Genomic DNA, 27,925 nt, shown 5'->3' on the forward strand with positions numbered 1-27,925 from the left:
TTTTGGTTAATAGAATTTTTCTTTAGTGGATTTGGAAATAATATTGTGGTAGAGTTGATACACTTGAAAAGCTTATGGGAGTTGAACTTCCAGAAACAATGCTCATATTTCATAAAGTTTTCTTGGTTGTAGAGGTCTTTCTTCTTTTGAAATAAAGATCTGGCCTTGGTTTGTTCTAGTCATCAAAATGGAGGGTCTTGGTAGGTGTCTTCTCTGGGAGACAAGTGAAACATCTGGTACTTTAAAAGACTTTATCAATAAAGAGACCTAGTTTCCTGGCACACACAATTTTCAGTACGTTCAGCTGAACTTGGCCCAATGACCTGTTCTTAGGCCAAGTTGCTAACTGGCTATGAGATGTGTACTAGGCCTACACTCTTGAACCAACTGGCGTATAGAGAGACTCCTTGAGGTGAGGATCTGATCCAGAAGATCCACAGCTAATAACAGATATGTTCTAAATCTATTATGAGATGGAAAGCATCAAGGAATCTCACAGAGACAGATGGTTTTGGAATTCCGTAGACCTGAGCAGTAACCATGTCTATAAGCTATGTAGAAGTGTTGAGGATAGTGTCTAGGGATACAGCAGAAATTAAACTGCCCAAGTTCAAGCCCTAACATAACCATTCCCTAGCTATGGTGATCTTGGGAAGCTAGTTAATTTCTCTCAGCTTCAGCTTCTCTTCTGCAAAATTAAGATTAAAAATAAAATGGAAATAGTAGTCTTCAACTCAAATAATTGATAAGAGTATCAAATAAATTGAAAGTAACTAATTTAGTGCTACCCCTTGGCAATATTAGTCTTGTTCCTTTGTGGTATGTTTTGCAGTTCTGTGTTTTCAAAGGACATGGATAGTTTTGTATTTATCTCCTGCTATGTTCCTCCATTCTGACTCATAGAGAGTCAGAAGTTTGTAGCTGGAAAGAATTTAGAACTATATAATTCTATCTTTTTATTTCTCAATTGAAAAGAATGAAATACTAGAGAGATTGAATACACTAAGCCATTGCTTCTTAGGGTTTGAGAATATTACTGCTACAGATGAGGACAATAAATAATGATAGCAAGGTATGTTTAGATACTGTTTTATGGTTTACAAAATGCTTTCACATTCATTATATCTAATTGGCCCTCTCGGTATTCCTGAAGTTATGCAGGATGGGTTTCTTAATTCTTGTTGTGGAAGATAGGTTCCCCTTAGGTAACTTCCTGGGTCATAAAGCTAGTTCTTGGCTAAGCTAACATTAGAATTCAAATCTCTGAGTTTAGGCTCCTAATCTGAAAAACTTTTCATGATATCTTAAATCCTCATTCGTTTCAGATCTCTGGATTTTCAGGTACATTTGTAGCATTCATAGGGCACTAGAATTGAAAAGGATGTTAGCACTACTCTTCACTGAAGCTCCCAGAGATTAGATGACTTACCCATTAGAGCATAGCTCTACTGGTGGCACAGCTGAGACTGTCTTTGTTTCTGCCTAGAGTACTCTATCCACTAGGTCATGCTGGAAACTCCCTTTTAAATTCTATTTATGCAAGGGGTAGGGGAGGGAGCATCAGTATGAGTCAGGTCTGGTTTGGATTGCAAGCTATGGGATTTTATTGCAAGAGATTCGACAAAGAGGACAGATAGGAGGGTCAGGGCTCTGTGAAATTTGGGGACCTTTAGGGCCTGTGACTACTTGTAGGCTTTGGGTGTTAGATTTTTGAGATATTTTTTCACCTGTGAATGTTTTTGACCTATGGCTATTATTAGACAAATAATATTTTGATTATTCTTTGGACTAAATTCTCTGTTTCAGACCTGACTTACTAAAGCTAAAGGGGTCTGAGCCTGCAATGTGGAGGGGGTGCCTGGGCTTTGCAGAAGGGAGAGAGCAAGATGCCTTTAGCACAGTTTATTAGCACAAGAAAGGAAGCAGAAATTCAAGGCAGTTGTTCAAGATAAGAATAAAGATGGTAAACACTGCTGCAGCAATCCTTATGCTCTATTCATTGGAAACCTCTAAGTGGGAACAGAGGAAAGTGACGAATCCCAAGGATAGTTCATCATTTACACAGCATGGTGAAGAAATTAGTCACAGATGTTTATTGAATTCACTGAACAAAATGAGCCTCTCTCCCACACACTCAAGGTAATTACAATTGTATCCAGAATGTGTCCCAATGGCGCAACCATAAAAATCATATAGCTGGAACTCTCACGCAAGCGCATATTCAAATGTTCCTTTATCAAACTCTTCAACTTCATCTTCCCATGTAGAGGAAGGCATGCTACTATACGGGTCTAGCAGGATTTTGAAGCATCTGATAATAAGAAGTCCCAAGAAGATACACAAAATCCCAACAAAAGCAAAGCCAGTTTTTTGCTCCAGAGTCAATGAGAAAGCTGATACTTCGTTGACACTCATCTTAGCTGACGAGTTGCCACAGTAGGTACTACTCATTATTCACTGGCACATTGTTGTGGCTCTTCACAATTCCTTCTGGAATCAACTCTTCGCCTAGGTACAAAATTGGACTCAGTTTAGTTTTACCCTTGTATGGTATTGGGTAGGTTGTTGCTTATTAAAATCTGACATTTTTCAAACCTTCTTGACTTAACTCACAAAAGATGTTTGAAAACATCATCAGATACAGATCAGAATCAAATTAGCATTGGAGGTGCTATTTCTAACTGTTGTAATTGAAGAATTACCTTTGTGGACACATAAGACTGTGCCTACATACTCTAAATAAATCAAGTATGAAGGTGAGTATTCAAATTATCAGCCCTAAAATCTTTTGATTCATTGCTAGACAGTCAGATAGCTGCTTCTCTGATCTGAATTGTCATCAATTTTCACCTCATATTTGCACGCATAGGTAGATAATATAAATAATCATAGCATGTAAGTTGCTCAAGCTGTTTAAAGTCCATACTTCAAGGTCTATTTCCAGTGCCATTTTGACTGGTATAGATTCTGATCCTTTTAAATAGATATAATGACTTCTTTCTTTTTCACCCCCTTAGGTTTCATATGTATGTATTTACATTTTTTTCTTCACTACCACTGGATACACTAAGTGTCAATTTCTTAAAGAGAGGAATTATGTTTTTAAAATTACATGAATGCAGGCAGTGCCGAACAGAGCAGCTTGCAAGTAATAAGCAGCAGTGGCTATGGCCATTAGCCACCTCCCCACCATCTCCATTAGCTTTCAGAACACCCTAAGTAAACATAAAATCCAAGTTAAACAGCATGCTTTCTCTGCAAATTCAACTTCAAGACAAGCTCCCCAGTCGCCCTCCCAAAGAGATTTCCACTCCTAAGTCCCTATTGTGCTGAGATTCTAAAACTAACACTAAAGCATTCAGAAAGTATATATTGAACTGAAACAAAATAGATTTTTTCCCCATTTGATGTCTTAAGTTAGTTAAATGAATTAATTACAAATAAAGATAAATTTAATTAATTAAATACTAATGTACAGCCACCTTTTTTGAGCGGACTGTCATCAAATAGCTTTTTATAAAATAACTGCAAATAATAGACTGTTGGTATTTTCTTTTTTATTGTTGTTTTTTCTGATAATTTTTAAGAATTATATTTATTAAAATTACTGACCCTTGAGATTTGTTTGGTCCTAATTTTCAGGAAACAACTGAGACAGAATAAAGGATGGAAGGTAAGGAATGAAAAAAGAGTAATAAAAGCAGGCCTTGTAGCTTTCAAAGTTATTCTGCAAATAATACACCAATTAATATCAATCAATATTTTGTTTATAATGATTTAGATTACAAAAAAGCTCTATCCTCAAGCCTTAAGTGGCAGAAATATTCAATAGTTATGGCTTATGTTCATTGTTTGATTTTTTGTTTAGTAAAGGGAAAAATATTGTTCAAATCCTTGTTGAGTTTCTTTCCACTAAGTCATTTTTTGTCCTAATCAATATAGTATAGTGAAAATACTTTAGTTTTTTAAATATAGGGACACTTATTGGCTGAGAATGATCTTCTGGAAGATTGAGTTCTTGTTGTGGTATTTATCCTGTAAAAGGCACAGAGGACTGAATTGAATCTCTAATGACAGACTTAACTGGAACTTCTTTTGCTGACTAAATGTCTAATTTTCTTGCTTTTGTCAATTAAAAGTCATTTGTTAAGATCCGTACACTCACTGGATCATTTATTTAATGGATGGAGAAACTGAATAGCAGGATGTTTCTGTGTGGAGATGCTGGACCAAGGAGATGATTCAGCCAACTAACTTGTCCATTTATTTTTTTTACTAGAGCATAACCTTGCTGGGCTACAACATGTGGATATTTCAGGGGATATGTGGGTAAGATGAGGCAATAAAAGTGGTTTATTGATGGACGCTGTGGTTTCCCAATAGGTTCCCTTCAGTGAAGGACTTGTTGCCCAGCAGCAAGGAATGTTGCCAGCGAACAGTCTTCAGCTGTCAGTCCCTTTCACCATTTGCCTCGGTTGCAGAGAGCTGCTTCACCCAAAGTCACGGCCCTTCCCAGGAAAGGCCATACTCAATGATTGATTATATAATAGTATAAAGGCGTGGCCATCTTGTATCAAAGGGAGACAACTCTAAAATCTATTTTAGTTTCAGAGTTCTATATGGGGTCAGCGGAGACTGTCACTGGGCCCATAGCACAGTTCAACTTCTGGCCACTCCTGTTTAAGTCACTACTTTTCCATGACTGTTGAGCCCAAGGACAGTCTTCAATAAAAATTCAGCAAACTAACATCTGTCTCAGAGTCTGACTTCTGGAAAATCCAACCTTTAACAATTGGCATCACAAAAGTTAAAGCACCTGGGCAGTTTTAATGATCTGTTCATTTTTCAACTAGTTCTTTTTGTTATTGTCTAGCAGTAGCCTACACTGATTATAGTTATGATGTTAGCTAAATTTATTTAGGTGTTTTGAAAATGCATAATGTAGACACAGACACAGTATCATAGCTGATTGTTGAAGGAGTTAAGTCTGTTGGCTCTTAACCAGTGATTAATCCACTACACTCCTATTTTTCTTAAAACCTACTAACCAACCAAACAAACCAACAAAAAGAGGCATTTTTTTAGAGGCAGCAATAAAACATTCTTGTCATTTGTTACTTACTATTAGTTTAAAACAAGACATCTTCCTAGTTAGAACAAAATCCTTTTATATTTTAGAATATAATATGTCCATCATACACCAAATAATACTTTGTTCCTAGAGCTTTAGATGATATATAAATTAATGAGTTATTTATTGTTTTTAAAGGGAAAGTAATTACTTCTCACATAATGATCACAGTTCTCAGCACACTGTAAGTATTCAATAAATATTTCAATTGAATTAAACTAAATATATTGAAGAATATATTTTTTGAGGAATAAAGTCCTTCAAATAAAGTTTTGTACAATACTCTAGTTTTTAGATATCCAAAAAGCATGAAAATACATTTAGTTAAAATGAAAAAGAAAATTTTTATTTGATTTCAAAAATTGTATTTAAAAGTAAGTATAAAAACTCAGTAGCTCTTTCAGAGTTCAGTGTTTTTGTTCTTTTCTATCAAGTTTCCTTAGCATTCTTAGACTCACATCATTTTTAGAATTCAAAGGTGGAGAAAACAGATCTTTCCTAACAACCTTGGGAGTTTCCTTTTGTTTTCTAAGGAAAGATATATAGCCATCATATATTCTGGCATTAGTTTGTGCCAGGAAGTACAGGGTTAAATTTTGTATTCCACTATAGTGACATTGGTTAGCTTAAGATTTCTGGTATAATTATTCCTTCTTCCTCTGTCCCTGCCCTCTACATTACTTGACTGTTACCCTTAGCTAAGAAGGTATTGTAAGATACTTCAGAGGCTTTTGGAATCAGGTAAAGGCATAAAGAATGAATAGATATGCAGAGTCACTGTTAATGAATAAACAAAGTCACCATTTTTATACTACCTTGGAGGAATAGATGGATGGCTGTTTCATGGCTTTGAACATAATTTATAAGCACTCTATGTCTCTATTATTGGGTACAAATATAGGAGCAATGCAGTATAACTAGGGAAAATGCTGAGAAGTGACCAAAAACTTTCAGAATGCTGTCAAGAAATCTAAAGAGCTAAGTGAACTTAAGGTGATATATAATACTATTTTAATGTATTCATTAACCAAATGTATATTGAGTATCTGTTAGATGATAGTACTTTTCTTGGTACTAGAGTACAGTGGTGAACTAGATAACAGTGTGCACCTGCCGAACTGAGGGTTACATCCAGTGGTGAAGTCAGACACAATTATTTAAAATTATCTCTCTATATATCCACATCTATATATTAGACCAGGTACTTATAGTCATAAAGGCTATGAAAGCAAAGCACATTAAGTGGAAAGAGAATGATGGTGGATAAGTGGCACTTCTTTAGTCAAAGAGGTCAGCAAAGGCTTCCCTAAGAAGACGATATTTGCCCTGAATGATGTCTAGAAGGGAACCATGGAAATATTTGGAGGAATAGATTTGAAATTTGTGGAAACAGCCTTTACAAAGGCTTTGAGGTGGAAGGGTTTCACATACAATACGTTCAGATCAAGAGATAGACCAGTATAAGATTAAGCCCTTTATTTGCACAGGATGGTTTAATGTTATCAAATAACAAAAAAAGGCCGAACTACTTAATCTACTTCTGTCTTTTTAACCAATATAGAATGGGTTTTAGAAATGACACACACACAAAAACAATCAAACAATGTAAACAGACAATACTTTAGTAGAATAATGTTTAGCCACATTAAATGAGTTAAAAACCTCATGATCAGATAATTTATAACTTGGAGCTATACTTTCAAGACTTTTGAGAAATGACAGACCATGAAAGAGCTGCCAGAGGTAAGGATGTGGACAAATGTCTCAATTTTTAAGAGGAGTAAGGGGGAATTGTAAAAATTATATATTGGCACCTTGGAATAGGTCTTTGTTGCAACCCCATAATTAATTATTTAACAAGCAATTTGTCAATGTTTAAGAAGTCATTAAAAGTTAACATGAGTTTAATAGGTAATGCCAATGCACTTCCTTTTCAAAAGTTTACTACTAATATGATGAATCAGGGAAATAGCATGGACATGGTTTAGTTATTTTGGCAATGCATTTAACAGTCTCCCATGATATCTTTGTGGGGAAGACATGAGATATGCCTGGATAATAGTGTTTTTATGCAGATTCATAGATCTGAACTACCCTAATAAATATCAGGTTCTGTAATCATGGACATGGGTCTCCAGTGTGATATTACAAAGGTTTCACTTTATCTACACATACTTTTCAGTGTTTTTGAACAGTGACTAAGTTGAAGATACTGAAGTGAAGCTTATTACATTTGACAAGGCTTGGCTGAAATATGACAGCACATGGAATAAAGACTCAAAACAATTCTGATGCCTAGAATTCTGGGTTGAAGCTAGAACATAAAATTTAATAGAAACACTTCTAAAGCCCTTTGTTTAAGTGGGAGGGAAGGAGATGCACCAATTCCAAACAGGGGAGATAATGACTTGGCAGTTCATGTAAAATAAATCTGTAAGCTGCAATTAATCAAGTTAGCCTGAGCCAAAGATATGAGGTGGTGGCTTATAAAAGCAAATGTCTTAAATTGAGTGGGGGTGCAAATGATAGAAAGTAATAACATTATTATAATATGTCAGGCCACATATAAAGTAAAACCGCATATATTCACTACACTTTCATTGAAAAATGTTTATTGGGTTGCTAGTATGCTCTAGTAGACATGGACTCCTCTACTCAAAAAGATTCCAGCTAGTAAGGGAGAAGAGCCATGTACACACAAGGAAAAAAACAACAACGCAGGCTTCTACAAAAGCAATAAAAAAGGAAGAGGAAACAAACTTGTATTTAAAATCTGTGTATCAAATACTGCTTTACATATATTATTTTATTTAATTCCCACAACACCCACATAGTGTTGATATTATTATCTTCAACATCTTGGTGGAAAAAAAAGAAGATCCAAAAAGGATAAACAAGTTTAGATGAAATCAAGATTTCACCCATTGAGGGATCAGGAAAGTTTTTCTTGCAAGAGATTGTATTTGAACTGAATTTTGAGAGACAGAATGATTCAGATCTGTGAAGAAGAAAAGAGCATGACAACAAATATGAAGGCAAAAAGTACTGGATTTATTCACAGCACATTGAGCAATTTGGTACAGGCAAGGGGGAGTATGGGAAACAAAGCATTGGAAAGGTAGGTTGGAGCCAAATTGTGAAATATTTTGACTGTCAGGCTAAGAGTTTGAAATTTATTTGCTTAAAGGCTGAGTGGCTTGATGATGAGACTGAAATAGACATAATTTTGAGGGAGAGAGCATCATGGGAAAGAAATAGTTCAGGTGAGAAGCAATGAGGGTCTACACTAGGGAGTAGATGTGTGGAAGAGGGTAGAGGTTGAAAAATATTTAGAAAAATGCAAGGGGTAGGATTTGGAAAGTAGTGGGCCCATGGAGAGAGAGGCATCAAAGAGGACTCTACACTATTAAGCTCTGACAAGTGTAAATAGAGTGTTTTTATTAATCAAAACAAAGAAAATAAAAGCAAAGTATAGACTTAGAAAGTAAATGACGAGTTTATTTCTGGACTTGGTGAATTTGTGGTACTCATGTGTGGTGCATAGTAGGCACTCAATTGTCAGCTTTCAATAACTTAATCCAGATCATTTTGTCTAGCATAAAATTTTTGATGGGGAGAATATTTTAAGGTATTGTTGTCGAATAAGGTTTGTGTAGAAGACTCTATCCAGGATGGAGAGAGCCCAGTATATAGAAATATTTGCAGATCAAAACTTAAAGAGAATAGAATTGTTGAGCTTTGTCTAGGAAGGGGAAGACCAAGGAGGACAATAGGTAGACTCAAATATTTGAAATATTATCTTGTAGAAAGCCAGAAGGACTTGTTCTAGATTGATCCAGAGAGTAATTTTACTGTAATTCTATTCAAGTCTATTTTCTGTTACCACAAAGGATTAAAGATGGAATAAGCCTAGCAAGGAGCTTCAAGGATGCCTCTCCTACAAGGAGGATCTCCTACTGGAGTTATATAAGATGAACCATGAGTAAATCTGTAGCAGAAAATTCACCTATAATAAAGGAGGCTACGGTTTCTAGAAGGAGGCATTAGCAAACAGTGTCAAATTCTGCAGTGGTGATGGAACCTAAACACTGAAAAACAGGGTCTTATGGTTGGCATTCAGAATTATTGCATCATTATAAAAATTTAGTTGAGAGTCTAGGAGGGACACTAAATTGAATTGGATTTAGAAGTGAGAGGTAATGAGAAAATAGAGTCAGGTGTTAAATAAACTTGACAGAAAGTAAGTTTTACTTAGTCGGCACAGAAGGTTAAATCATAAGATGAATCACTTTCAATAATGAAGACATGACTGCATATTCAGTTTTTAAAGGAAGAGCTACGTAAATTTACCTGGGTTCAAAGAAGTATAACATTTCCATTTTAACAACAACAAAAAAAATGGGTTGAGAAAGAACAAATGTTTTATTAATATCTTAAAAGAGAAAACAGGCTTTTATATTTATCATAAAAGTACACTTCATACTAAAGATGAAAACAAAATACAGGTCAAGGAGAGCAACTGAAAAAGTAATATTCAAAGGCTGATTAAAAAGTCTGACCATTGCTGCAGGCTGTGCCTACACAAGCAAATAGAGGTAAAAAGTTAAGCAATTGCCTAACAATGTGTTCAGCAAATAGATGGTTTTGGTAATTTAAACCATATATGTAGCAGTTGAAATACCAGTATTTCAGGCCTAAATTTTTCAAACAATTGCCCAAACTTTCCATTTTACTTGCTCCGTGAAATGAACAGCTTGTCTCATTTCAACACCAAATCAAAAGTTTTTGAGAATATACTGTAAAGTGTGCCAAGTCTTCTGCTTTTCTACTGATATAGAGCATAATATGATATAAAAATATTGTTAATAACAAAATATTGTTAAAAACAAAAGTCTCCAGTTATAAAGCTAATTCATTCACAATTATGAAGGTATTCAAAATGCTCAACAGTTATAGATAAAATATGCATTTTCACTTTCTCTAATTGCTGGAAGAGCTCTTCACAACAGACACTGTAATGCCTAGCCCTGGAGAAGCATCATCTTAATATCCTGTTTACTGGGGAATAGAAAAATATCCTGTTTACTGAGAAAATTTAGATTACGTTACAAAACCATATATTTTTTAAAAATCCATATAAAAATAGTTTAAAAAATGAATTTTCAAAATAAGTAGAATGCAAAATTGGGTAGTGGTAAAAATTATTTGAAATATATTACACCACAAAATTGGGTAAAATCAACAATGCAGTTTAAATATCAGGATCAATATATATAATGATTAAAATATTTAAGTATCTTTTAGCACTACTGCTGCAAATGATAAAATACTGTCTTGAGCCATATTCACTGGAATAAATGATTAGGTACTTTGGCAATGAGTAACTTGGTTGAAAGTACATTTACTTCACAGCAATTCTCAGGCACTAAGATTTCTAAGTACTGATGAGTCATAAGATTGGGCCAAGGGTGTTCCTGTAGATATCAAATAGCCGAAATCTCATGAAGTTGCTTTGTAATTAGCAACTAGTAAGTAAAAAAACAAAGTCTTACTATGATCAGTACTTACAAATCATATCTCTGTAAGTAGTTAAGCAAAGATGATAGTATTTTTATACCTGATATGCAGCCTTTCATATTCATGAATATTGTTAGTGATGTTTATTTCTTCTGTGAAATAACCTTACTAGAGATATAAAAATACACCTTTCAGATAAAATCATTTAATCATGCAACAATGCACAATTACGGAAACCAATGTTAAAAAGTGTGTACCCATTAAAGAAAGATCTTCCTGTGCTTTATTTTAATCAACAGGTTTTTCCTCTTGTTTATTTCTCTAGTAATGGTATTCCAAACAATAAACCTGAAATAGTAACTATTAGAGTGGAATATGATGGTCTAGGTAGAAAATATCTTAGCACTGGTCATTAGATATAATAATCTCTACTGCTAATGGTGACATTCATAATTTCATGAAATAAGACATATAAGAAAACTCAAGGTTAAAAAATAATGAACCATTCCATACATATACACACTCCACACAAAATATAAAGGTTATTATATCCCAGTAAAAGAGAGAAAAGAAGCATTATTGAAACCACATGTGCACAGAGGTAGTTAATCATTAAGAATTGAATGTGTTGGAATCAAAGGAAAACCTTAAATTACTAACCTAGATGTCTTCATCATGGTGAAATGCATAATTTTCAGGGCTTTCCAGAGGTCCCAAACCTTAGGATCTGCCAGAATCCACCCCCAAACCCTCAGATTTCAACCTTAAGAGAATTTCTCTCAAGATAATCTTTGGATGGCTCAAGGACTCTGACACTCAATCCTTCCAACGCACTGGGAAACCTGGTCTGAAAATTCTCCAAATATCTCATTAAAGAAACCTAGAGCATCATCATCATTCTGCGTTGTTTGTTTCCAGGTCTCTTTCTACGTACTAAACCGAAGAAGCATGGAAACTTCCTGCAAAACATTATGGGAGAAGCATCAGCAATCTGCACGTACACAACACTTTTCCCCCGCCTGGCAGCCGCATCAGCAGTAGCGCTAGCATTACCGGTGCTGTTTCCCCTTTAGAATTTGAACTTATCAGACCTGCTGGCTCCCCAGCCCCCCACCACCCCCGGCTCTTTTGCTTCAGAAATACAAGAGAATGAGGACATGCTTCTCAAATCGACCTGCATTTGGAACGCGTCAGTTAATGCGGAGGGAAGGGGGAGAAAGTTACTTCGCAGACAGCGATGTCTCACCTTCCATGCTTGTTGCCATGGAGATGAAGTCCAGTCAGTAGACTTAAGTGTTGGCACGTTTGTCTGCGTTCGCTGATCGGTTCAGTAACAATGTAAAAGGCGTGTTCTGGAACCTGCGTGGAATCACAGGACCCTGGTTAGCGCTTTCCTGGCCTAGAAGTGTAAATGTCTCTGTCTGTCGGTGAGACAGAGGACGTGGGCGCCCGCCGAAGTACGTGTGCGCGCGCGCGTTTGCAGGAAAACGTGCATGGATTTCTTCGGTGTGGCAGTGTGTAAATATTTGCGCTCGCGTGTGTCTGTGACAGCGTCTGTGTGTGTATGTGAGACTGAAAGGAGGTGGGAGATGAGGAGGGGAAGGGAATCGGCTCCAGCAGCAACAGGCTCTATCTATTATTCCTCAGTTCTGCCGAAAGAAAGAGACAGGAAGAAAAAAAATAGACGCTCATTTTTTCCCCTCATAACACACCCTGAAGGTTAGCAATCAGATTTCATCACTATCTTTGTTTAGTAAGGCAATGGGGGTTTAATTGATTTACTGCTGAAATCCTTGTTTTGCTCTCTTTGCTGCATTCCTGGCTGTACCGCGGGCATTTTGCTGTGCTTTGGTGACAGCCGTTTCAGTAGAACAGTAGGCACTAAATTCTTACATGTTTCTTCTTATCCGGTAAGGAAAATTCAGGAGTGAAAGATGTATTGGTTTAACCGGAGACAGAATGTGTCGTTTGGAGTTCGTTTCCTCTACTCTTTCCCTTCTCCCTTCCACACAAACACAACTGAATCCTCTTCCGTTTCTAGGAGAAGACGCCTAGGCGCTGTCCGTAGTGCTGAAATGGTACGTGTTGAGACCTGGCTCCCAAACACAAGCTAGAAGACAACAAAATAGCAGCCAGGAAACGCTCTGATAAAGCCCTAGATAGCCACCAGGTACGTTTTCTAAACAGTGTTGAATATGAAGATTCTAAACCTAACCGACATTGAAAGCAAGGCAAAGCAAAGCAACGCAAAACAAAACAACAGAAACCTTGCTCTTTATCCTTATTTTAGGGGTCTGGTGGTTTCAACAAACTCAGTTATAGGGTTCCCAATTCTATTTATGTGTTGCTACTCTATCCAGAACCTGCAAGTTGCAAGCACTTGTAGATCCCCTACAACCTTAATTATTCACCTTATAACTACTGGACTGTGAGTGGTTGGGGGAAATGTAGATACAGAATTGGGACATTCATCTAAAGAAAATAAGTTGAAAACATAATGTAAGTGTAACTAGATTCAATAACAAATTGAAGACAAACTTTATGATTATTTAGAGTGTTTACTGATTTTTTTGTAATGGTCTTACAAAAAAAAAATGGGCAATGTATAACTGGGAGTTCATAGAAGACCACATTTTTTAAAAGTTGTTTTTTGATTTGAAACTATTAAGATGTCCTAAAATGTAGGTGAACTAACTGCCCCCTATGAAAGAGTGAAAGATATGTCTTCTTCTAGGGACATTTCCATGGCCATGGTTTTATTGACTGTTTTTAAGCTTGCCAAGGGCCACATTCTTTATTAGCACTCTGGGCTAGAACAGTGCTTCTTGAAATATAACATGCATATGAATCTCCAACGACCTTGCTAAAATGCAGACTCTGATTCAGTAGGTGTGGGCTTGGGTTTCAGATTATGCTTTTCTGACAATTTCCTAGGTGATGCCAGAGATTACTAGTTTTGAGACCAATTAAAGTAGCAAGATGCAGCTGGGAGTAGTGGCTCATGCCTGTAATCCCAGCACTTTGGGAAGCCAAGGTGGGAGGATCACCTGAGGTCAGAAGTTTGAGACTAGCATGGCCAACATGGTGAAACCCTGTCTCTACTGAAAATACAAAAATTAGCTGGGTGTGGTGGTGGGTGCCTGTAATCCCAGCTACTCAGGAGACTGAGGCAGGAGAATCGCTTGAACTCAGGAGGCGGACATTGCAGCTAGCTGAGATCGGATCGTGCCACTGCACTCCAGCCTGTGAGACAGAGCGAGACATTGTATCAAAATAAATAAATAACAGTAGCACGATGCTGGAGATATTGTATTCTGGCAATGCAGTCAGTCATAGATTGTGGGAAAGGAGATCATTTTATTCCATCTGTTATTCTATGTATGCTTCCAAAGTGTTACAAAAATAATTTATTCAAAATTAGCTCAGAGACTAATCATGTAAACATTTTGTCTGTAAAATATTAACAATTTTTTATGTATTTGATTCCTTTGATTTTGATTTTGACATTGTCTGGACTACTGGTATAGTTGACTCTGTATTTCCATACTATGATCTACAATCCTTCATTCTCTTTGCAGGCCCAGCTCAAGGGAGCATAACTAAGTTACATGATTCTGCTGAGGATGTATGAGCCCCACTCCAATAATTTATTATCATGGTTGGAGACTGTGACTTGTCATTTTATGACTTGAAATATGGCTCCATAGTGAATGCCCATGAAGCTGATTTTTTAAAATCTGGATATTATAGATCTAATTCTCACCCAATTTAAAAGGTAGAATAGGGTTCTTGTTTCATAGATCATTTGTATGAATGTTGATTTGTTATGTCACTGACATCATACACACATGCTTACATTTTGAAGGTTGCTAGTGTTTCCCATTAACGCTTCTGAATTGATGCCAAAGGAAAGCATTGACTATAAATTAGGTTCCTTGGTATTAGTTGGTGCATGACCCTGACCCTTTTCAAGCTATAGGAAAGATAATGATGCTCTCAAAAGTCTGCAAAATGGCTTATTCAGGAAAGCATAATGGATTAAAAATCCATTAGGTTCCACTTTCTTTGCTAGATGCTGAGATACAAAGATAAATGAGATTTGGTCTCTGCCCTTGAGGAGATACATGGCAAAATAATATGTCAAGTTCTACAAAGTTCTATACAAACACAGATTAATATGCTATTCATATTTTATTAGCCATTGCCAAAGAAGAGATGAAGAATTGCAAAAAGGTAAAACACAGAATAATTGTACTTCAGGTCCTTGCCGATATCTGCTGCCCAACTTTTCCAAAAATTTGCTGAAAGACATGAAATACATGAATGCCTTTCTAAAGCACATGTGGATAACCTATACTTCTGGAGCATCTGTGATTTATTTTCAGAACAATCCAAGTTATTAGAAAGGTAAATATGTGGGTGGCATTGTTTATAACTTCCCCAAACAGAATTGCCTTTACTATGCTTTGACATTATGCTCTCAGCTTATATACAGTAATTCTATATGAAACAGCTCCCGGCTTACACAACCTGCTCTATATCTACTACAGAGTTGTTACTAAAATCTTGGTCAACATATAACTTACTATTTCTTATATAAAGATGCCTAATGGATTTAGATTTCATAGACATATCCCCAAAAGCATTTCTTTCAATACCAGTTTAATGAATTGAACTTTCATACCTCTCCTCCTCACTTAAATCAACCCAGGGTAAAGTGGTACATTCTGTTCTTACATACAATGAAAATCACATAACTAATTAAAGTTAGCATTTATTTTAGTTACCAAGGATGTCAGAGTCAAATTAACAGCTGAAAATGAATAACTATGTAAGACCTTAAGGTTTTATATCTCTTCTTTTTTTTTTATCACCTTAATTACTGCAATTTTGATTTCTCAGGTAATGATAATATTATTTTCTTTTAGTTATCTGTTTTAATGTGTGACCTCATGTAAATGTCCTCATAAAATCAGAAGTGGAGTAAACAAATAAATAAATAAATTTCTCTACTTTTTGATTATTGGGTGAGTGTATATGGTTGTTTTATAAATTTATTTTAAATAGGATACTAACATACAGAAAAATGTATCATCTAATTAGCTATGAAGATAAAAATCTAAACTATAATGATGAAATATTAAAATGTCAAGATGACAGAAGAAATTTTTCAGTTTATATAATTATAGATCAGCTTAATTCCAAACCACTTTGTTACCCTGTTGCTATTTTTATACTCTAAATAGTGTCCCTTATATGACTAATACTTTTTGTTATCTCAGAGATTGGAAGTGTTAATCGTCCACCTTGTTAGAAGACATGGTAACCATAGGAATTTAGAAAGCATGATAGCCCCACTCTAATGAATATATTCTAGAATGAGATTGTCACAAAGCAACTGAAAACAAGAATTTCCTATAATAACTGAGCTCAGGATTCTTTTCAGAGGAAAATTTAGCTTGCATAAATTCTTGCCATCCTGGCTCTAGTTGACTTCTTGCTGTCAACTGTTGCAAAGTGAGATCACCTTTACCTCTTTAACCTATTAGGCCAACATGTTACTTTCAACTTTTCAGGAAAACCTACTTTTTGTTTGGCTGAGGTTTGATTACTGTTCCTTAACTAAAATATTTTAATATGGCTGTGCTTTTTAATTTGAATATTGCTATTGATTCAAACATTGGATAGCATATCTTTCTTTCTTTTTTTTTTTTGAGACAGAGTCTTGCTCTGTCGCCCGGGCTGGAGTGCAGTGGCCGGATCTCAGCTCACTGCAAGCTCCGCCTCCCGGGTTTATGTCATTCTCCTGCCTCAGCCTCCTGAGTAGCTGGGACTACAGGCGCCAGCCACTTCGCCTGGCTAGCTTTTTGTATTTTTTAGTAGAGACGGGGTTTCACTGTGTTAGCCAGGATGGTCTCGAACTCCTGACCTCGTGATTCGCCCGTCTCGGCCTCCCAAAGTGCTGGGATTACAGGCTTGAGCCACCGCGCCCGGCCGGGTAGCATATCTTTCAAATGTGAAATTTTAAAACATGTATTAAATACAAATATAAATTAGTTTTGGTATAACTATTTTTTAAGATAATCCAATGCTTTTGTGACTTTAGATGATGTTAGGTAATTAGCTATATTCAAAAGTCAACTCTTTATTTTTTAAAAAATGAATTCCTATGTATTTGAATGCTATTTTTATCTACCCATGTCTTTTTTGTCTATATACACAGTTTTAATCATTGTTTTGAGGGGAGGAATAAGAATGATTTTGAAATTTCCCTAAGAAATATATGCCCTCTTCCTAAAAATACATATATACAGATGTTTTGCTCACAGCTCAGGTATTCATGGATCTCTGGAAGTTCATTTTTATAATCCCAAGGTAATCCAAAGAGCCTATTGAAAAATCTGCTGTAAATGAATGGTACATGATCTCATTCCCTGTTTTACAACTAAGTATTGAATGGCTTAAACTCCTACATCTTTTTTTTGTTTTTGAGATGGAGTCTCCCTCTGTCGTCCAGGCTGGAGTGCAGTGGCTCGATCTCTGCTCACTGCAACCTCTGCCTCCCAGATTCAAGCAATTCTCCTGCCTCAGCCTCCTAAGTAACTGGGATTACAAGCACATGCCACCGCTCCTGGTTAATTTTCTTTTTTTTTTTTTGTATTTTTAGTAGAGACAGGGTTTCGGCATGTTGGTCAGGCTGGTCTTGAACTCCTGATCTTGTGATCTGCCCACCTTGGCCTCCCCAAATGCTGGGATTACAGGCGTGAGCCACTGCGCCCGGCCAACTCCTACATATTTTAAAGCCACCCCATTAGCTTTCTATTTTTTTCCCCCTTGGAGATCTTTCGTTAGGTCATTTTTACCATCTGATATCTCAAAAGTAAGCCAAGGCTGAATGTGCTGAAATAGGATTAGAGAGTACAGTAATAGGATAATTAGATTTGATTAGAAAATGACTGTGTGGGATTTTGTCAACAGTGAAGAAATGATCTAAGTACGTGGACTCCTAAGTGAATTGAGCATGATGACACTTTAGTGTAGTTAATGATCTAATGCTGGTCTGGTTGATGAGTCCCATTGAAAATGAGATGCTATGTTTTCTGGTAAACTTGTCTGCAAAGAAAAATGTACTAAATGTTTCAGTTCAGAGTGATCTATTTAAATGAAGTTTCATTTAATTGCTTTTAGTTTTACTGCCCATAAGCCTTCAATTGTTTCATTTAAAGTGTACTTTAAGCCCTCTACTATATTTACTGTTGAATCTAATGAGTATGAGAGGGTACCTTGGGTACAATTTCCACGAATGTGCAAGCCATAACTACAGTATAATGTATAGAGATTAGCTTAAGTTATTTTGTTCTGCTAAAGATAGAGAAACAAGAGCAGTTTTCTTTTCTATCATAATGTATGTTTCTGTAATAGGATTCAGTTAAAAATAATTGGCAAATAGGAATGTCAATGGAATGTGGAAATCAATTGTTTTATACACGATTTGCCCCAGTACATTAATATTTTGATTACGAAGTAAAAGCAGTTGCACTCTAAGTCCACTAACACAGCTGAAGGTAGTAAGCTGTGGAGGAAAGTAGTCCTATATGCAACACCCATCCACGCCTCCTTTTTCCTCTTGGCTTAATTTGACCACATGCTCTTCCTTGAAAACGCTTATTGCACAATTCTTCCTGATCATTGTGCATTTGTCCTTGTTTTTGTAACTCAACCTTTGTTTTATTTATCCCATCATTCTTTCTTAACTCAAACAAATTTATGAAGTAATAACTTTTATTTTTAATTGTGCTAGCATTTTCTTAGCTTTGTAAATGTTTTTGCAGTGCTATGGTTGTGATGTTATGTAAGTTTTACACTTTTTTCTCCAACATAAAATTTTCCCTATATCTTGCCAGTTATTTTTATTATTGGATAGACTTAATTTTTTTTTTTTTTTTTTTTGAGACGGAGTCTCGCTCTGTCACCCGGGCTGGAGTGCAGTGGCCAGATCTCAACTCACTGCAAGCTCCGCCTCCCGGGTTCACGCCATTCTCCTGCCTCAGCCTCCCGAGTAGCTGGGACTACAGGCGCCCACCACATCGCCCAGCTAGTTTTTTGTATTTTTAGTAGAGACGGGGTTTCACCAAGTTAGCCAGGATGGTCTCGATCTCCTGACCTCGTGATCTGCCCGTCTCGGCCTCCCAAAGTGCTGGGATTACAGGCTTGAGCCACCGCGCCCGGCCTGATTTAATTTTTTTAGAGCAGTTTCAGGATGACAGAGAAGTCAGGAAGTACAGAAAGTTCCCGTACATCTCCCACCCCTTTTCTCACAGTTTCATTTGTTATTAACATCTTACAATAGTGTGATACATTTGTTAACAATTGATAAAACAATTTTGTTACATTATTATTATTTAAGTACACAGTTTACACTAGAGTTCATTCTTTGTGTTGGTCAGTTCTATGATTTTTGAAGAGTCTATAATGTCATATATTCACCGTTATATTTTCAAGCAGAATAGTTTCACATTTCTAAATATCCTCTATTTATCCCGTCCTCTTCCCCTCACAAACCCCTGGAATCCATTGATCTGAAAACTGTCTTGTAGTTTTCTCTTTTCCAGAATGTATGTATAGAGTCATATAGACTCTGTTGCCCTTTCAAACTGGCTTCTTTCATTTAACAACATGCATGTAAGCTTCCTTCATGGCTTGATAGCTCATTTATTTTTTATTGTTCAATAATATTTCATTGTATGGATATACCACAGTTTATTTATCTATACATCTGTTGAAAGATATTTTGGTTACTTCCAATTTTTGGCAATTATGAATAAAGATACTATAAACATTTGTGTGCAGGCTTTTGTGTGGACATAAGTTTTCAATTCATTTCAGCAAATAACTAAGAGCATGATTGTTGGATTCTATGGTAAGACTATATTTAGCTGTGTAAGAAATTGCCATACTGTCTTCCAAAGTGGCTGCACCATTTTGTATTTTCACCAGTAATGAATGAGTTCCTGTTGCTCCATATCCTCTTCAGCATCTAGTGTTGTCAGTGTTTTGGATTTTAGCCATTCCAATAATATACAGTGGTTTCTCATTATTGTCCCTATTTTGAACTCCCAGGACATCTGATGTTAATGATAATTTCATATGCTTATTTTCCATTTGCATATCTTCTTTGTTATGTGTCTGTTTAGATTTTTCCACTCTTTAATTGGATTGCTTGTGCTCTTATTGTTGAGTTTTAAGAGTTCTTTATATATTTTGGATATAAGTTCTTTATTAGATACGTGTTTTGCAAAGATTTTACTCCAGTCTGTGGCTTATCTTTCCATTTTCTTAAGTTGCCAGTTATTTTTAATGTATGGTTTTGTAGAATGTGAGTTATTTTCCTTTTTCAGGGTTCTGTGCATTGTTAAAGAATAAACACTTGCATACTTGGTATCCGATTTCTAAAACTAGGCTAGCCAAATAAAAGCCACACCTCTCATATTTTAAGCAAAGCTAAACTGAAGGAATGTTTATCTGATGAGATGCGAAGACACTTTAGGCAACTATAGGAGACACTCAGAAAGAACTAAGGAGGGGCCTTCTTTTTCAATATTACCTAAAAGTCAACATAAAATAAATTGAAGTTAGTGACTATTATCTAAAACAGTACTTACAAATATGAAGATTTTTGAGGAGAAAATACAAGCCTAATGTTCTGAGGACTGATGAATTGTAATAATGTTTTAGTCTTCAGTAGTTCTACAGTAGTTCTTATGTGACTGTCCCCAGGACATTAGACAATGCTCAAAGCAAAGGCACTTGGGAAGAATAAGGTTTGATTTTTCAGAAATGTTGTTGATACTAGTTTCCAGAAATATTCAGAGTTCTGATGCAGAAATCTGGTTTGATGCACATGGACACTTATGCAAGCCTACATTTGCTCTGTGACATTGGGACTGTCAGAGCATCTAGACTGACAGTATTACCATGCAGTCTCTTTAGTAGCCCGAATGATATTGCAAGGAACTCACAATTGAGATTTGTTAATGGAGTCAAGAGAATAAGGTAAGTCACAAGTATTTTTACATACTTTATCTTATTTAGAAGTTCAGGCATTTTTAAATCTAACACACACAATGAATGAATGGATTCTTAAAACAAAACAAAATGGTGACCAGGTTTGAGAATCCTCTGAGCAGCCAAAACCAGTTAGGCCATGGAAGAGTAACTTAGGTTATTTCTTGTAAATACCTCTGACAATTCTAAGTAAAACTTAAGTTGTTTTCCAGAAATGGTATAAGATGATGATTTTTAAACCAATCCGTTGTCTGAAAATCTCCACGGTAATGACAAATCACCGTAAAAGTTAAAGCTTCATTTTTGCTTTATAAGCCAGCCTATAATGCCATGCCTCTGAGCTTCCACTTACCATTTTTGGTTTGAGATCTCTCAGTTTGTAAGTTGTTGTTTCCTATGTGTAATTTACACCTTTTAAAACATTTGACCTGATTTTATTTTTTACAGCACGATTGCACACATAGGATAACTGCCTCCTTTATACGTGGGTACCTCAGAAAGCATGCCAAATGATTTAGAAACTGTGCCAAATATTACCTATTGACACTCAGCATCGTTTTCGCTCTTCTGAGTTCTCTCTCCTATGAAACATTTCTCAAATTCTGTTGCTAATAGTATTCCAACCTAAATTCTACCAAGGAGAGGCACTGTTACAAAATTTGCAAGGAGGAAGGCAAAGAGAAGCCATCAATTTCAGAAGTGGCTGCAGGTAACTTTGTGGGTATAGCAAATGGCAGATGGTATGTTAAGTCAGCAGATTCTGGAGACAAGGAAGTCTTGAGACTTATCTTGTTGTTACAGGTCAGAGGGATCATTGGCCATGGTTCCTTGTGACTCATGCTCTTCCTAATATTTCAAACTGCAGCAATAGCTCCTGGACCTTTGCCCTCTCAGCCTTACTAATTGCTGTATAAGCGTCTAAGACTTTATGCGTTAAATCCTTTCCTAGAGGAAACATCTATAGAGTTTGACTGAATGAAAAGCTTTCTTTTCCTGACTGATAAAAATACTAGAAATGAAAATCAGGGAAATATATCTTGTTTATATACATACTGCATTTTGCATACACACACATATATATTCTGCATGTTTAAACAGTTTGTGAATTGAAATATGACATGAAATCACTTCAATCTACCATTTTGCAATACACCATGAAAAAATATCACATTAGTATACTACTGAAAAATCATAGCTTTCAACAAACTAGGCTCATAAGCAGCCATCAGGAATGGTGTGACCCTTGAGGAAAAGGGCTGTAATCCAAAAACAATTTTTGGATTCTGTTTAGTTTCATTAAATGGAGGACCACAGACAGAAAAGCAATGGCAATGCCTAAAGGCAATGGAGGTAATTTTTCACCCTACACACGAAGAAGTTTGGATGTGGGTAGTCCAGGGCTTGTCCAGCGACTTTATGAGGCCATCAGTGTTTTAGTTTCCTGTCTTTCTCACCTGTCTTCCTTAGCGCGTGGCATTTGTATTCATACATGTTGACTCTTGGTTTCAAGATGGATACTTCACCCTTTAGCCTCACAAGAAGGCAGGTAGGCAAAGAGCTTATTAGGAAAGTAAAAACCCTCTGAAAATCCCTGATGCACTACTCCTTATAACTAATTCGATAGAGCTGTGCCTATCTCGTCACTCCCAGTATTTCAGGTGGGCATGCTGCTACCCTAAACAAAATCGTGGTTCTACTAGTAAAATTAAAATGGGAGAATGAAAATCACATTAAAAACACCTTTCAGTGCTCTACAGCATAAAGCAAAAGAGAAAACAAAAGCCAATATAAATGATGTCTTCAGAAAAATTCTTCTTCTTGTAATTCTTCTACATTGTAGAACTATTAATATTCTGTTGCTGAATCCCATTTCTGTATTTTTCTATCTTCCTCTCCACTGTTTTGTTTTCTTTTTTTGTTTTGTTTTGTTTTTTTGAGATGGAGTCTGGCTCTGTCGCCCAGGCTGGAGTGTAGTGGCGCTACAGAATACATTCTGTAATTCTTCTACATTGTAACCACATGTAGACAAACTATTGAAGGAAATAAGTCATTTACATTAAAAACAGTCACTAGGATTGTGTTCAGCTGTGTTTAATAGCAAGCGACCAAACAGCAGCAATTGATCAGGATAGAAATGTATTTCTTTCTCTTGAAAATGAGTCTAGGGGTAGGAATGTCAGGGTTGTTATTGTGGCTTCATGGTCATCAGAGATCTGAATTTCACATGTCTGTTCCACCATCCTTAGCAGTCAGCTTCCAATTCATGGTCCAAGAGGGTTGTTGTTGTTTACAGACATCATTGCTCCATTTCAAATTAGCAGCAGGAAGAGGCAATAGAGGACAAAAGGGCCATTCTTCCGGCTAAGTCAGTTTCTTCTAAGGAAACTTCTATATGGTCCTTACAACATTTCTGTTTATATCTTATTGGCCAGAACATAGTCACATGGGTGCATGTAGCTGCAAGTGAGGCTAGGAAATGTGGGCTTTCAGTACTATTCATAGCTACCATAAATAAAAATTTTCTATCACCAAATAAGAAGAGGAAGATAGATTATGTCAGTTTTCTCTGTCATCATCATTTACAGGATTATCTTCAAATATGCAAGACAGCATGTGGACTGAACCTTATAATTCATCACTCTAAGAATTTGATTTTCTCTTCTAAATGTTGTAATTGAAAATTAAGAATGATGTGCCAAAAAAGGGCAATTATTTAAATTGAAGACAATTTCTGATATGAAACAATCATTTCATTAATACTGAGTTAGGGCCGGGTGTGGTGGCTTATGCCTGTAATCCCAGAACTTTGGGAGGCCGAGGCGGGTGGATCACCTGAGGTCAGGAGTTCAAGACCAGCCTGGCCAACATGGTGAAACCCTGTCTCTACTAAAAATATAAAAACTAGCTGGGTGCCGTGGTGTGCACCTGTCATCCCAGCTACTCGGGAGGCTGAGGGAGGAGAATCACTTGAACCTGGGAGATGGAGGTTGCAGTGAGCCGAGATCGTGCCACTGCACTCCAGCCTGGGCAATAGAGTGAGACTTCATCTTAAAAAAAATTGAGTTAAGATACTAAACTGAGGATATTTAAAAACATTGCCATATAATATCCATGGCTTTGGATAGAGTAAGCTCAAATTCATGGAATCATTAAACAGGAGGGAGTGGCTATGCCTATAGGAAGGAAAGTAGGGCAGAGCTCCTGAGAATTTGCTCTTCTGATCTATCTTTTCATAGTTACTGGAGTGAGATTGAGGAAAACTCAGGGTGATTTAAGTTAAGAAATTAGAAAATGGTTAAAAATTGAGACTCAAAGATCTGGGAATTATGCAGGTCTTTAGTCTTCAAAGAAAAAATATGCCCCAATATTGCTTACAAAAATCAAAAGTAATTCTGTCATTAGACAATTACCCTAGGATTATAAAGTTGAAAAATAAAATAATTATGTAAGGAAGTCTACCAAAACCCTTGATATTATCTGAATTATTTGAATAATTGAGGTAAAAGTGGAGTTTCTGCCTGGATTATTCAGATATTTGTCTTAATTCTAAACTTCACTTAGCTAGCTGGTAGAGACCTTTCTATAGGATGTATTTTTGGAATGCTAAATGCTAAACAAAAAAAAATGGACTCCTAAAGTAAGCAGAGCTGTGGTGTAATGAGGGTGTATGGGGGGTGACAGAGAGATAGGGAGGGAGAGAGAGAGAAAGAAGGAGGAAAAGAGAAAGAGAATGGTAAGTAGTTAACTGTCAGAATAAGATTAAACTTTACTTTCTATTTGATAGTAACCAATGTCCACATTTTCATCACAGAATGAACTTTTTATAAAAAGGGAAATACATATATAGATTTCAGATATAACCCATAGTATTTTAAAAAGTTATGAGTTCCTTTTTAAGCTTTAAAGAAATAACTTTTTACTTTGTAAAGTTTAGAAACTTCATGCCTTCAAATCCAGCAATTTAATTTATATAGTGAAGCAAATTGACTTAAAAATTATACTATACTTTTTGTTTTACCTCATATTGTTGGTCTTTGTCTTTTAATTCTTAAAGACAAAATAAATTAAAAAAAAGAAGAATGATGACATTCTAGTTGCCACTCCGTTCTCTTCCTCATTGGTAACAGAACCCTGGGCAGTAAGCCCAGCCCCCAGATTATTTGCCAACCTCCCCCACAGCTGAGTGTGTCATGTGACTAAGTTCTCGCCTATAAGTGGAAGTGTTGTGTGAGACTTCTGGATAGGCCCTTCTTTTCCAGACTCCTTCTGACCCACAGTGCAGACAAGGTTCCTTGATCTCCAGCAGCCATCTTGGGTCATTGGGCAACCTTAAGAACGGAAGCCTTACACTAGGATGGTGAAAGATTAAAGTAGCAGGAACCTGACTCCATGATGACTGTGAAGCTACTCTATATCCTCTGGGATGCTCCTTCTGCATTAATTTTACTTAAGAGAGTAAAAATGTATATCGTGCTTAAGATACTATTATTTCTAGTTATTGTTACTAGCAGATGAACACAATTCCTAAGTGATACATATATTAAGGCATTAATTGAAAATATTTTGTGATTTCTAGGATTAAATGTCTAGATATGTGTAATAGCTTTCCCCTACCCCCACCACGTACACACACATAAACATGCATTCTAATTTGTAAGAAAGAAAACTAAGTGATTATTTGAAGTACCAGTAATATATTTTGTGCAATTGCACAGGATAATGCTTTTGCAATATGAATCATGTGAAAATAAGAATTTGAGCATTACTTAAGAATTTTTCAAGGTACCTACATGCACTAAAAAATAGATAAATAAATAAATAAAAAATAAAATCAAGGCCAGGCGCTGTGGCTCACGCCTGTAAACCCAGCACTTTGGGAGGTCGAGGCAGGCAGATCACAAGGTCAGGATATCAAGACCATCCTGGCTAACACGGTGAAATCCCGTCTCTACTAAAAATACAAAAAAATTAGCCAGGCATATTAGCGGGTGCCTGTAGTCCCAGCTACTCGGGAGGGTTGAGGCAGGAGAATGGTGTGAACTTGGGAGGCGGAGCTTGCAGTGAGCCTAGACAGCGCCACTACACTCCAACCTGGGCGACAGAGCGAGACTCCGTCTCAAACAAAACAAAACAAAACAAAACAAAAAAAGAAAACAAAACAGTAGAGAGGAAGACAGGAAAATACAGAAATGGGATTCAGCAACAGAATATTAATAGTTTTTTTCTTTATCTTTTGCAATTAACAGCAAGAAAGGAAGGAAAGATCAATCTATTGAGCAGTCAGATGGAATGGTAAAGATTAATCCTTCTCCTCCCTTCAGAAGTTGCCTTAATTCCTTGTCTTTTAAGATCCAGCTCTTTTATAAGGCCCTCACCAATTACAATTCCCTCAGTAGGAATTAACCTCTGCTCTTTATCAGGACTAGGGCTAAGCTACAGCGAGTGAGGCGTTTGTCTTGGGTACAAAATTTAAAACTCAGTAATCAAGATAAATATTTTAATGGAATATTTTCATTGGCAAACTAAGGCATGTGGGCCAGTCTCCTGTTTTTGTAAATAATGTTTTAATGATACTTTGCTTTTATTTGTATCATAGCACTCAAATAGTACTTTTTATATTAGTCCTCTCCCAACAGGGTTGTATTCATTTTTGTATTCCTCATGTACCTACTACTCTGTTTGAAGCATAAAGGCCTCTTAAAAAAACCTTGCACTGAGTTGATTAAAGGATTTTTGCAAGAATATACAGTACTAGTGATGGTGGGGTTCAATTTTCATCACTAAGTTCAACTACAGCAAAAGAATAACAGAATGATGACTACTTTGAAAGTACTTATAATTTAGTGCTGTGGGAAAAATCACTTGGCTTGTCTTTGACTAAAACCCTGCTAAGCTTAGGGAGATAGAGAATTGTGATATTACATTATGTTCATATAGCACTTTTTCCTACATAAAGTGCTTTCTCTTAATCCTCACCTCAATTCTATAAGGTTGGTATTGCTATCTTTATTTATTGTAGAGAGACTGAGAAGTGAGGTGACTTGCCCAGGGAGTTATGGGCAAAAAGAGGCAGAGCTGGGGTTTTAATCCATATTTTGTCTGTCACAATTGAATGACCTTTCTGCGATTATAAATCTTATGTCTCAGAGTTGAATTTATACAATTTATACAGCAACTACAATAGCATTCTCATCATTAAAATGTTCTGACTGTGTGTGTGTGTGTGTGTGTGTGTGTGTATATGATGAAGTAGCTGAACTTGGTATTTTTCGGTAGAGGGTAGGAAACTACACATTGAAAAGCCGAAGATGAAATTATGTTATTTGAGTATTACTTTGTAACTATAACTTTACCACTGATGTGTGTATGATATTCTGCAAAGTAAGTAAACTACACATGTTTGCTTTATGGAAAAAAAAATTTGTTTGGGAAGGCTTTTAAACTTTTCAGCTGAAAAAGGTTATGTCAATGTGAAATATTATAGTACTCAAGAGTTAGGAATTGGTTAAATTTAACCAGTTTCCTTTTCATACTTGGCGGAAAAATCTACGACTGTATTTTAAAACTCCATATGGCAATTAAATTTGAGAGTGTAGAACTATTTCACATAGAATTTCCATCAGTATACAATAAACAATCAAAACCTCAAATATCCGTTATTAGCCCATCTAGTAGACGATATTTTATAATTATAGATTCCCCACATTGATTGATGTCCAGAGAAAAACTGCAGTCTTCTCTTACTAAGCAGATAGCTGAGTTCCTGGGAAATCCTCAGCCCTAAGAACAAATACTTCTCAAAGAAATTCAAAGTCATTCATTTTGGTGAATCGCTATCAGTTATCAGTAACTCTTTATGGAATGTCCGAAGGGTGCCTAGGCATTTAAATGGCAAGAGACTTATATTTGCTTCATTCAAAGGATTTCTAAAGGGAGTCTGAGGACTTGCAAGAAGTCTCTAAAGATGCAAAGTGGTGTGTTCTTCTTTAACTGTCCCTACCTGGAAAGAATTGAACAGTCTGGGTGTTAGGGCTTTGGTGTCTAATCCCGCTTTGCAAGTGAAGACTCCACTGGTGCCAAGCGACAGGCGGGCTGGTGGGCAGACATGGCACCACCACCGGGGGCTTTCAGGACTGGTGCAGCCCTCCCAGGCAGGTGTAGGGTCGACTGCAGCAACAGCGGCCCTGACCCCCGCTCCCACGGCTCCCCTCC

At 36.4% G+C, this 27,925-nt stretch overlaps 1 protein-coding gene across 3 annotated transcripts; it reads right to left on the minus strand.

The window, feature by feature from the left end:
• CTXN2 (cortexin 2) lies at nucleotides 1-27,922 on the minus strand. Of its 3 annotated transcripts, none has more exons than XM_031935782.1 (2): nucleotides 27,714-27,922; nucleotides 1-2,508 (listed from the first exon to the last, which is right to left on the minus strand). In XM_031935782.1, the coding sequence occupies exon 2, from the start codon at nucleotides 2,449-2,451 to the stop codon at nucleotides 2,206-2,208; it is 246 nt and encodes an 81-aa protein (XP_031791642.1). In that variant the 5' UTR covers nucleotides 2,452-2,508; nucleotides 27,714-27,922; the 3' UTR covers nucleotides 1-2,205. The 3 variants fall into 3 exon arrangements, with proteins under 3 accessions (XP_031791642.1, XP_023082940.1, XP_031791641.1); XM_023227172.3 differs by lacking the exon at nucleotides 27,714-27,922 and adding an exon at nucleotides 11,895-12,082; XM_031935781.1 differs by lacking the exon at nucleotides 27,714-27,922 and adding an exon at nucleotides 11,309-11,713.
• Nucleotides 27,923-27,925: the final 3 nt, after the last annotated feature.

Source organism: Piliocolobus tephrosceles, chromosome 6, assembly GCF_002776525.5.
Source record: "Piliocolobus tephrosceles isolate RC106 chromosome 6, ASM277652v3, whole genome shotgun sequence".
Classification (NCBI taxonomy): Eukaryota; Metazoa; Chordata; class Mammalia; order Primates; family Cercopithecidae; genus Piliocolobus; species Piliocolobus tephrosceles.

Bases quoted from the DNA above. Each gene is read 5' to 3' on its own strand.
- CTXN2 (XM_031935782.1), bottom strand. From the start codon at position 2,451: ATGAGTAGTACCTACTGTGGCAACTCGTCAGCTAAGATGAGTGTCAAC.